At 37.0% G+C, this 12,800-nt stretch overlaps 1 protein-coding gene across 1 annotated transcript in view; it reads right to left on the minus strand.

The window, feature by feature from the left end:
- The window catches only part of LOC128657999 (uncharacterized), a 302,915-nt gene that overhangs the window by 194,380 nt on the left and 95,735 nt on the right, over positions 1–12,800 (minus strand). The window contains exons 7-8 of the mRNA XM_053712439.1: positions 7,621–7,837; positions 748–1,209 (exon numbers count right to left, since the gene is read on the minus strand). Coding sequence (XP_053568414.1) covers positions 748–1,209; positions 7,621–7,837 — 679 coding nt within the window. The remainder of the gene's footprint in view (positions 1–747; positions 1,210–7,620; positions 7,838–12,800) is intronic.

Here is a 12,800-nt window from a genome sequence, read left to right on the forward strand (position 1 = left end):
TGTTCTTCAGGAACTAGAGAATTGGTAGGATCATTTGGATTTGTTAAACTGCCCCTATGGGGGTTAAGTCTTAATCATAATAATAAGATCCACATATAACTATACTGAGCTAGTATGATAATACATGCAGGTATGTCATATGTTCTACTTGGTAGATATATTATTTTAGATTAAGTAAGTGGGATAAATCTTCCCTATTGTTGAGACCACTAGGGTATAGGCAATCTAAATTGGAAATCCATTTGGATTCTGCAGTCAGCAGTCTCTTCTCATAGTCTCCTCCTCTCCAGTTAGGTGTCACTAATTGAATACCAATGAAGCTTAACTCTTTTTGATTTCCTTTGTGATGATTTGTAAAATGTCTGTATAAAGCTGTCTCAATATTCTTGTGTTTGATCTGTAATATATGCTCTCTGATCCTGTCTCTCAGGGCTCTAGATGTTTGTCCTATATACTGCAGACCACAACTACACTTTATCATGTATATCACCCCTCTATTGGTACATCTTATTAGATCCTTGATCTCATATTTGACTTTTGTGTTATATGAGGTAAAATTAGTTGTTTTTAACCCCCTTTCGCAAGCCTTACAGCTCAGGCATGGAAAAAATCCTCTGATATCTCTGCCATATACACCCTTAACTTTAGTTTTTACTCTCCTAGGAATGCTTGGTGACAAAATATTATTTAAGTTGTCTGTCTTTCGTATATAAATTTTGGTCAAGATGGTAGCTTATCTCCTATTACTTCATAATTTTTCAGAAGTGACCAATATTTCTTAATGATCCTTTCTACAATATGTCTGTTCTCACTATATTCCGTTATGAAGGGAATAGTGAGTTGGTCATTGTCAGAACTATTGTAAGCTTTCTTACATCTATATTTCAAAAGGTCTTTCCGATCTTTACATCTGACTTCCTCCATATTCTTTTCGAGATTGTTCTCCTCATAGCCTCTTTCCAAAAATGTGTTCTTTAGAATTACGGATTGCTCTTCCCATTTAGTTGAATTAGAGCAGTTTTTCTTCAATCTCAATAATTGACCTTTCGGTATATTTGACTTCCAATGTTCGTGATGACAACTGTCATGATGGATGTAATTGTTACAGTCTACTTCTTTGAAGAACGTAGACGTCTCCAATTTCCCATTTTTAACTTCGATTTTTAAATCTAGGAAGGTGATTTCCCTAGTGCTATATTCATGTGTGAACTTCAGGTTATATGTGTATTTTCATTTATAACCTTAATGGTATACTCCAAGTCTTCTATGGATCCCTTCCATATTATGAGGATGTCATCTATGTACCTGTTATAGAGGACCAGGTCCGCGCTGGCTGGGCAGGAATTCCAAAATATGAGTTCCCAATGTCACATATATAAATTTATATATGGGACATTGGGACATTCCTAGATTTAAAAATTGAAGTTAAAAATGGGAAATTGGAGACGTCTACATTTTTCAAAGAAGTAGACTGTAAAAATTACATCCATCGTGACAGTTTTCATCACAAACATTGGAAGTCAAATATACTGAAAGGGCAATTATTGAGATTGAAGAAAAACTGCTCTAATCCAACTAAAATGGGAAGAGCAAGCCGTAATTCTAAAGAACAAATTTTTGGAAAGAGGCTATGAGGAGGACAATCTCGAGAAGAATATGGAGGAAGTCAGATGTAAAGATCGGAAAGACCTTTTGAAATATAGATGTAAGAAAGCTTACAATAGTTCTGACAATGACCAACTCACTATTCCCTTCATAACGGAATATATTGAGAACAGACATATTGTAGAAAGGATCATTAAGAAACATTGGTCACTTCTGAAAAATTATGAAGTAATAGGAGATAAGCTACCATCTCAACCAAAATTTATATACTGAAAGACGGACAACTTAAAGAATATTTTGTCACCAAGCATTCCTAGGAGAGTAAAAACTAAAGTTAAGGATGTATATGGCAGAGATATCAGAGGATTTTTTCCATGCCTGAGCTGTAAGGCTTGTGAAAGGGGGTTAAAAACAACTAATATTACCTCATATAACACAAAAGTCAAATATGAGATCAAGGATATAATAAGATGTACCAATAGAGGGGTGATATACATGATAAAGTGTAGTTGTGGTCTGCAATATATAGGACAAGCATCTAGAGCCCTGAGAGACAGGATCAGAGAGCATCTATTGCAGATCAAACACAAGAATATTGAGACACCTTTATACAAACATTTTACAAATCATCACAAAGGAAATCAAAAAGAGTTAGGCTTCATTGGTATTCAATTAGTGACACCTAACTGGAGAGGAGGAGACTATGAGAAGAGACTGCTGACTGCAGAATCCAAATGGATTTTCAATTTAGATTGCCCATACCCTATGGGTCTCAACAATAGGGAAGATTTATCCCACTTACTTAATTTAAAATAATATATCTATCAAGTAGAACATATGACATACCTGCATGTATTATCATACTAGCTCAGTATAGTTATATATGGATCTTAATATTATGATTAAGACTTAACCCCCATAGGGGCAGTTTAACAAATCCCAATAATCCTACCAATTCTCTCTTCCTGAAGAACAATTCATAGAATCCTGAACGGTTTGATTCTATATATCCAAAACATCCGCCAAGAAAGTAGGAGGCCACCCTTATTTTTTTTATTTTTTTTTTTATTTATTGTTGAGGTTCAAAATAAGTATACAAAACAAATGAATTCATTACATCTGGTATCGTAATAGGCATAGTACAAATAAATCCAGACATTGCAGATAAAGCAAAAAAGTAGAAAAATAAATAAATACCAACATGTCTTAAACAAAAAAAAGAAGAAACAACAATTTCTCTAGGGCAGATAACTGATTTTGCCCGATGTGCAAAAAATAGAACCTCTAACTTTTTCTAGTAGCTCCACATAACCCAATATGGGGGAGACCCCTCAACTCAAAACAAATCCACAAACATAAAAAAAACCAAACAAACGGACAAAAAAAAAAAAAAAGGGGGAAAGGGGGATAAGATGAATGAACATAAATGGCATAGAACTGTTTACCAAAGCTTTAACAGTACAAGTTCAGAATTTCGAAATGGATAAATTAAATAATCAATTTCATTAGGGGAAAGGGTTTTGATAAAAGATGACCATTTTGAAAAGAATACAGAAATGTCTTGTTCATCAGTTAAGTTGGTATCGACCTGCTCTAGGATACATTGTTTTTTCAAACAATTCTTGACCTCCGGAATACTGGGGGTCTTCTTGCTTTTCCATTTTTTAAAAATTAGGTATCTCGCCGCTAAGATGGCCATGTTAACCAATCTATGGTTTACATGCCGATTTTTTGAGTCCTCCTGAAGGAACAAAATATATGTCAGTTTTAATGTCAGAGGGGAAATCCCCAATTTATTATTAAGCCAATATTGTAATTTAAGCCAGAATTGTCTAATCCCTGGACACTCCCATAGCATATGTACAAGGTTAGCCGCTAGTAGTGAACATCTAGGACAAGTATGAAAGCTGAGATTCCCATATCTGAAACCTTTATCAGGAGTAAAATATGTCATAAAAAGTAGCTTGATATGAGATTCTCTCCACGTAGCGGAGAGAGTAGTTCGTGTTACTGCAGAGATTGAATATTGAATGAAATCAGTATTGACATGGTTCTGCGGGGAGCTAAACAAAACTGTGGCCCATTTTGAAGAAATATTTTCCAAATTAATGGTACCCTTTAAAGAACTCAAGGTTTGATAGCAAGGGGAAACTGACATGTGTCCATTTTTGGCTAACACAAGCCAGTTTTCCATGTGTCCTAAAGTCCAATTCCAGCCGAACTTATTTGTTAGATCAAATAGAAAGTGTCTTGCTTGTAGATACGCGTAAAAATCCTTTTGAGGTAAATTGAACTCCTCACGAAGGGAACTAAACGTTTTAATACACTTGTTATCAGAATCTAATAATTGAAAAACATTATGTAGGCCTAGCATAGACCACCTTTGAAAGGGTGATGTTTGGAGTCCTGCTTGAAATTGTGGATTGCCTATTAATGGCATATATTTAGATACCCCATAGTCTAGATCCATTAATTTAGTAACTTTTCGCCAGACCTGAAGCGGATTAAATATAGTTCTCATTTTTTTCACCTCGTTAGGTAGTACACTAGAATTACAATGGATTATTGCTGAAGGCAGGAATGGAGCAATTACATTTTTTTCCAATTCGTTATCTGTGACATAGTCTTTACTGAAAATCCAATCCATCACTAGACGCACGAGAAAAGCATAATTATAAATTTTAAGATCTGGTAAAGCCAGCCCTGCAAATTTTCTAGGGAGGGAAAGTTTAGCTAATGAAATTCTGGGTTTTTTACTTTGCCAGATGAAGTAACTCAGAGCAGAATTGATCTTTAGAATATCATTTCTCTTAAGAATCAATGGAGTGTTTTGGAGAACGTAAAGAATTTTGGGAAGGCAGACCATCTTATATAGAGCTATTCGGCCTGATAGAGATAAGGGGAGATTATGCCAATTCTTCAAACTCTCCTTTATTTTATTTAATATCGGTGAGATATTAAGACGATACCACATATCAGGGTCGGGAGAGATTACAATACCCAGATATCTAAAAGATTCGGAGACAATCCTAAATGGTATGTTTACCGGGGCTTGTTGGGGTATTTAATCCACATAAGTTCAGATTTAGTAGTATTCACCTTATACCCAGAAAAGGATCCAAACTGATCTATAGTCGAAAGAAGTTTTGGGATATTAGAATAGGTGTTTCTAATATAGATAAGGATGTCATCCGCATACAAAGCAATTTTCATTTCCTTCTTACCTATCCTGATCCCTTCAAGATGGTGTCTGACGTAAATAGCAAAAGGTTCGATGGAGAGGTTGAAGAGGAGGGCGGAGAGGGGACATCCCTGCTGAGTACCTCTTTTAAGGGGTATATCCGAAGAAATCAATCCATTGACTAACATCCTTGTAGAGGCAGAGTTATATAAATTAGTAATAAATTTGAGAAAACTACCATTCAGACCAAAGCGTTGAAGAGAATAGAATAAGTGGTCATAATGGACTGAGTCAAAAGCTTTTTCTGCATCTATTGCAATAATCGCTAAGTCCGAGGTGTCCCCCCTCTCCCCACCCCCCAACCCCTCCCTAGTTCTAAAATAATCGATGGTGAGAAAAACTTCTCTTATTTTAGCCGAAGAATTACGTTGGAACATGAATCCAGCCTGATCCTTGTGTATGATGGTAGGGAGAAGGGACTGAAGCCTAGATGCTAAAATGGAGGTGAATATTTTATAGTCTGTATTTAATAAGGCTATAAGCCTGTATGATTCCTTTTTTTCAGGATCCTTCCCTTGTTTTAGAATTAAAGTAGTATAGGAGGCAGTAAAGCTAGAGGAGGGCTGACTACCCTTGATATACATATCGTTATATAATGAGGTTAGGTGAGAAACAATTACCGGAGATAATATCTTATAAAACTCATTAGGGAGAGCATCTGGGCCTGAGGCTTTATTCAATGAAAGATCCTGAATTGCTTTAAATACTTCAAGCTCAGAAATTGAAGAATTAAGAATTTTGGTCTTTTCATGTGTAAGTGTTGGGTGCAAGATTTTGCTCCAGAAATCTTCACGCTCAGAGTAGTTAGAATTTTTGAGGGAATAAAGGTCTTGGTAATAATCTGAAAAGGTCTTTAGGAGTTCCTCTGAGGTTGTTAAATTTTTACCTCTATCTTGTAATGAAAGAATCAAAGAAGAACCTTTATCTCTCTTAACTAGTCTTGCCAGGAATTTCCCGGTTTTATTACCATATCTGAATAGTTTAGCCTGAAGTCTCAGGTCTTGCTGGGAGGTCCTATATAGTAGAAAGGAATCCCTTTCCTGTAACATTAAAGTATACCTTGCCCAACTAGCCGGTGATTTCTCTATTAAATGATTATTATATGCATTGGACACTGACCTCAGGATTTCCTTTTCTCTTAGTTTGACTTTCTTTGTCCTATTAATGACATAGGCTAAAATCTCCCCTCTGAGGACAGCTTTCGCCGTTTCCCAGAATATAATAGGCCGATCAGAGTATTCATGATTAAAAAGAGCATATTCTTCAAACTTAGAAACAAGCCAAGTTTTAAACTTAAAATCTGTTGCCATATACGCCGGGAAATGGAACCGCAAACTCTTAGGAGCAAAATCATTTAGCTGAAAATCAAGAAAGATGGGGGCATGGTCTGAAATGCATATAGGGAGAATCCCAGAGATGATTTTTGATTTACATAGCCTTTCATCCACAAGGAAGATATCGATCCTTGAGAGTGACTTATGGGCTTTAGAGAGACATGTAAAGTCTCTGGTATCGGGATTCTGTGACCTCCAGAGATCTCTAACTCTGAGATTCTGAAAAAGTCTATTAAATAGTTTTGACTCTAGGTTATCTCTTTTGGTTTTTGGGCTAGAAGAGTTTTGTCTGAGCCTATCTAAGGGATATTGTGGTGCCATGTTGAAATCCCCTCCTACTATAAGATAACCTTCCGCATATGCCATGATATTAGTTTGGAGTGTTTCCCAGAAAAGAGGATTGAAAACATTAGGAGCATAGATGTTACAGAGTGTAAATAGCACCGTATCTAGTTTGATCTTCACCAGGAGAAACCTCCCCTCTGTATCTGTTTTAATGTGGAGAACCTGATAATTTAATTTTTTCCCAAGCAAAATTGCAACCCCACCTTTCCTGTGTTTGCTAGGGGATGAAAGGACTTCTTTAACCCAAGAAAATTTAAGTTTTAAAACTTCTTCTGGTTTTAGGTGGGTTTCTTGCAAGAAGGCAATGTTAGTATTTATTTTTTTTAAGTGCGAGATTATTGTTTTTCGCTTAATAGGAGAAGTGATACCCCCAATATTCCAAGAGGTCAGCTTAAATTTGCCTAAAATATCTGCCATTTAAGAGAATAAGGGAAAAAAGACAACAAAACACAAAAAAAAAAAAAAAAAACAGAACAAGAGGGCCCCCCCCCCCCGAAAAAAAAAAAAAAAACAAAAAAAAAAAAAAAACCCACACAAGTAATAACCCCTTAGCTTGTTGGACCATCTTCTACACATAGTTAGTTACTAATAGATGAGTGTTAGAAACATTAAAAGGAATCATGTCAAGCCCCTATTTTCCAGTGGGAGGGTCTCGGTACAAAATTTCTCAGCCTCTTTAGGTGAATCAAAAAAATGTGTTTGATCATCTACCATGATCTTCAATCTGGCTGGGTAAATTATAGTAGCTCTAATCCCCTGATTAATTAATCTAGTACATATTGGGGCCAACTCTCTTCTTTTTGCAGCAGTTTCTGCAGAAAAGTCTTGAAAAATCATAATTTTTGCCTCTCCCAAATAAATGGGCTGATTTTTACGGTAGTAGTGTAGAAGTGTAACTTTATCCTGGAAATTTAGTACTTTGGCTATAATAGGCCTAGGTCTAGTTCTTGTGTGCTCTTTGTCAGCTGTATATGAGCCTAACCGATGTACCCTTTCTACTATAATTTGTGGGTGCGAGTGTGGAATATTTAAGAGTTGGGGTATGGTAACCGTTAATAATTTGTTTAAGTCATCATATTGGTTTTCTTCCGGTACCCCAATAACTCTAAAATTGTTCCTCCGAGAACGATTTTCTAAATCCTCTAGTTTACCCTGGATTTTTAAAAGAGTGGTATTCATAACTTCTAGCTTGGTGTTATGACTCAGTGTCAGGTCTTCTACATCAGAAGTTCTCTGCTCTACTTCTGAAAGTCTAGCAGAGAATTGTCTAACCTCTTTAGACAACAAGGTAATGTCCTGTTTAATTTCAATCCTAAGGGAATCAAATTTAGGGGTCAAAGCATCAGATATGTTAGAGACCAAAGCCTGGATATCCAACGGCTCCCCTGCATGTGACGGATTAGGGGTAGCAGTGTGTATATCTGCCAAAGTCTCAAGAATGTTCTTATTCCTCCTTTCCCTTTGGCGGGCTGCCATAACTGAAGGTGAAGTTTTTGCGTGAGTGGATAAGAATTTATCCATGTGATTAATAAATGAAAAAAAAGGTAATTAAATGGTGATCAGTGCACTGAGCTATTCAGTGAAAGTGAAGGAGTGGTGGATGGGACCCTAAAAAATTTGTGCGTAGTAGAAGTGAAATTGTTACGTGCTTTGAAGTAAATAAGTGAGGTGCTTAGGAAAGGTGAGGGAGAAAAGAAGAGAGAAAGAGAAAAAAAAAAAAAAAAAAGGGGGGGAGGGGAGTGATAGGAAGTGGGTGATGGGGGGAAGGGAAAAAAAGGGGTGTAAAAAGTGAATAAAGACTTTAAGTCAGTTATTAGAGCCTACCAAGGAAAAAAAAGGGGGGGGCTTTTACAGCCAATATTTTGACGGTGAATGGATCAGAAGAGGGTTTAGATCAAGGTTGAGCAAGGAAAGGCCTAGACATTTGTTTCAAGACCTAAATCTTATTCATGCCAGACCTGATGAATCAGACTGAACAGAATATATATTACTTGATTAGCTCTGTAAATATACTAGATTCGGTTGGAAGAGGCAACTTTTAACTGCAGTTTCCTGCTTATCAAGAGAAAAATAAGAAAAAACTTTTCAGCAAAAATTTATAAGTTTAAAAAAGGAATAGAAGAAGAGAAAAGTCTCAGTTTTAACTTGTAACTGTGTGTATCCCCCAGACTGCTAGAGACAAAGCAAATAAAAACAACAAAAAAAAAAAAAAAAACCCCAAAGAACAAAAAAAAAAACCCATCTAGTATCATATGAGAAGAAATAAATGAATAGATAAATAAATGATTTCTCTCTTCTCTTTTCTTCCCCTTTTTCCCTCTCTTCCCTTCTCACTATATAAATCCTACTAAGGGATGTAATAACAGTATGCCTGGGTTCAATCTAAATAGAGATTTTAGAACCAATAATTAATATTCAATACTTATGATCTGCACAATTATATCAAAGCCATAGGAAAAAAAACTCCTCTTATATGATAGTAAGTAGGAGATGAAAAAAGAGCAGCCTTAATCAACTAGAGAAAAAAAAATAAAAAAAAATAAAGAACAGTCCCAGTAATAACAAATAAAGAGTTACTTGCAGACAGACATCGTTCAAGGGACCTGTTAAAGTATTTGGTTACACAGGTAAAGCGTTTCCTCGTCCCTTGTGGTGTATTGGTTGCAGGACAGAGCCTCCGAAGTACAGAGGCAAGTTCAGACACTTCCCAAACAGCAACGATGTCTTGAATTTCAGCAGCAGTGAAAGGCACTCCTGGGAAGGGGAGAAGCAGAGCTGATTTGGAATGGCGTTCAGCCGGATCCTCAACACACTATCAGACCAGCAGCCAAGGAAAACCCCTGCTCACCATACCAGCGAGGGGAGAAAGTAGGACAGGCTCGGGCGACAGCAGCAAACTGTGGGAAGAAAACAACCAACCCTCCGCATCTAGAAGCCAAGCAAGCCGCTCCAAAACAGAGCCCACCAGAGAAACCCAGCATGAAGACAGCAACTCCCGTGTGGTGCGGGTGTAAGAGCAGCAGTTCCGGGGCAGAAGCAGGATAAGTCCCCTTGTATCCAGGAACAGTAGCCCGGGGTCCAGGCAAAGGCAATCCGCTCGTGCAAGAAGGGAACACAGACCCAGATCCTCCCGTGGGAGTTTAGCTGCCGCTCGCAATGTGGACAAGTCTCACAACATCCCCCTCTCGCAGCACCGGTGGGAGGGGGAGATGATCCAAGCAGGAGTGGCAGCCTCAAAAAAGAGATCAGGCAAGGGACCCGGCCCAGCTGGTAGGTAAGAAACACAGTTGTTGTAGGTGGCGAGCCGAGGAGATATTAGCCGTGCGACTAAAATATACCTCCGCAACTACCTGACAGTCTGAATTCAAGGTGCTTCTGAGCGATGTAAATGACAGTTTCTGCTTAGTCCCCGTAAGGGAAGGAGAGCTTGTGCTTATCCCTTTGTCCAGCAGGTTCTAGGTGGCCTCTGACCTGTCAGTATCAGGTGTAGTCCGGGAAGCCAGTTAAGTCCCCCCTCACCCAGCACCGGGGGGGGGGGGGAGAGAAGAATATTACCGGCTGTTTACCTTTGCACTTAGGGGGCTAATTCATAGGTTAGAAGTCCAGGACCGGTAAACTGAGGAGAGACAATATGGAGAAGACAGTCTTTTCAAGCGTTATGCTGTACAGCAAAGTGCAATGGAAAATGAACTTTTAGAGCTCCGGTAGTGCTAGTAGTTAGACTAAGCAAGCCGCCCAAGGTCTAAGGCTTTCGGCGCGAAGATCCACCGCCAATGACTTGCAGGGGAACAGAGAGCAGGTGCTCACCTGGCCTTGCACACACGCTCCTCCCCCGGACCTCCTAGCAGAGTGTACAATTTTCAGGCCACCCTTATTTTTAATAAACTTATTTTTAATATACTTTCTAATTTTTAATATTCTTTCCAATTTTCTAATACTCTAATATTTTTAATTTTTTTACCAAATGTATTATTATCTTTATTTTTATTTATTTCTATTCAACTAGATATATAGATAACAAATAGTCTGAGCCAATATATGATTTATACGGTAAACCCCCTAAACTCATACTAGTTAGACGGGGATATAAGTATCATTTTATAGCTTGTCTTGGGGAGACCTTAATGATTTTGAAACTCTTGTTGAAGTTTTTTATGATCTCTAACTCCAATTTCAATTGTAATATATATAATCTCTGACCTTACCAATTATATAAAACCAACATGGACAACATGGCCCTCACATCATGTTTAATAATCGACATCTCAATTAGACATAACAACTCATTTTATGAATATTTTAAAGTATTTAAATGTATTATTTTGCTAATATATATGTGAATATGTATTCATTTGTATAACATACCCACTAGGTTTTATTTTAAAAGTTGGAGATTCAAGTGTTTTTAACATCATCAATAATTTTAATGTATATTAATAGTATCAATTTTAAATTTACATCATTGTATTCCTTATGTACAACACAAACATATTTTACTTAATAGATAGGTAGCAGTTTAAATCCTAGAATCCCTATTATTTTTATAAGTAGCCTAATAGGCGCATTTATATTCAGTTAACAACTGAAGTACGATAGCGATATACCCAATTAAAACCAGAAGTGGGATCGAGTTAGCTAACATAACAGCTAACTATTAGTACATGAAACCAGAAATGATACGATCAATACCGGAAGGGACGCAATGACGAATTACGTCACTTCCGGTTTGGCGAATCGAGAGATATAAAGGAAATAATGATACACACGCTACAAGATCCGTAAACACTAAGGGGAAGCACACATCACAATCAGTCTAGAAGACTGAATAAACAGACTAAATAAAAATGTATATAGGATACTGAGAAATGTTAAGTTCAAAACGGAAGGTAAACAGAAGGAAGGTATCACTTCCGGTTGTTAACAGATACAGTTTGGCGCCAAAATAACGATAATAGTGATTGGCCACTTACACTAATAAAAGAAGCCACCATAGCACACCACAATATAGTCTTGATAAAGGCCTAAGGGAGGGCCAAAACGCGTTGACAATAGAAGGAGAGCTTCATTCTGATTTAAACTTACGATTTTATCAGCATTATTGCACTATTGTTATATTTACTTTGTTCACAGGATTAATATCAGGGAATTCAGTCTCGGAAAGAGATTGGATATCCTTTTCATTGGTATTTTTTGGTATTGTTTGGCATTTTTTATTTTTCCATCTAGAATCTGAGGATACACTGAATAGGAGGATTATTTTATATCACTAATATTGGACACAATCACATCATTTAACAAAAATTTTTTTGGATAAACGTTCATTCACAATTTTTCACTACAATATAATATTTTTGTGAATTTATGTTTTGATTTTTTTTTTTCTTATCACGTATTTTTGCCCTTGTTTTTGGATTTACTGGCACATTTTGATCACTATCACTTAAAGATAACTTCTCTATCTATAAGGAACTTATCAGAAATGGACATTACTAACTACGATTATAATTAAGTTAACAGATTGTACAATCAGGACCACATTGTATTTCCTGCATTATTTTACTACATGGATCCATGTTTTTATATTTAATTTTAAATTAATTGCATTTATTGTATTAACTGTGAGTATATGTATTGTATTTGTTAATTAAATGACATTACTATAATTATACATCCTTAGCCTTTCTCATTAGGTGCTCCTTGGATTTCTAACAGTCTAATTGCATCCATTTAGGGTCAGCTAGGTACCCAAACCCCTAGGAGCTAGAAGGATTTATTTTGGTTGAAGTGCTGTGAAATACATAGTTACAATTATCGTAATGATATGCGATTGAGTAAAATCCTCTTCATTTAAAAATAAAATTCTTGAGCCACCGGATTGGGGTTAACTCCTTACTACCCATAAATTAATCCCTGTCTCTAAGTCACATAATAAACGTGCCTGCCCCTGCCATAATCTATACTGAACTCAGGATTTCAGTCCCACAATAAATGCAGAGTTGGATTCAAATTAATCCTTTACAGTGCCAGCCTCCTAGCCCCAGAAGACAAAAGGCACTTACCTGCACATCCAGTTGTCCAGCAGGACGACAGCACACCCAGAGTGAAAGGAAGCCACTCCTTACAGAGACCTGTGTAAAAAAGAAAGAACAGAGTAAACCTACTCTGGCTTTCTGTACTAGGGCAGCAACATGTTAGGAAAACGCAGCAAGGCCCTCTTTACAAGTTCCTAACTACTTTAAAGCCACCCCTACCCTACTAATGACTGGGGATTATGG

Source organism: Bombina bombina, chromosome 4 (genome assembly GCF_027579735.1).
Source record: "Bombina bombina isolate aBomBom1 chromosome 4, aBomBom1.pri, whole genome shotgun sequence".
Classification (NCBI taxonomy): Eukaryota; Metazoa; Chordata; class Amphibia; order Anura; family Bombinatoridae; genus Bombina; species Bombina bombina.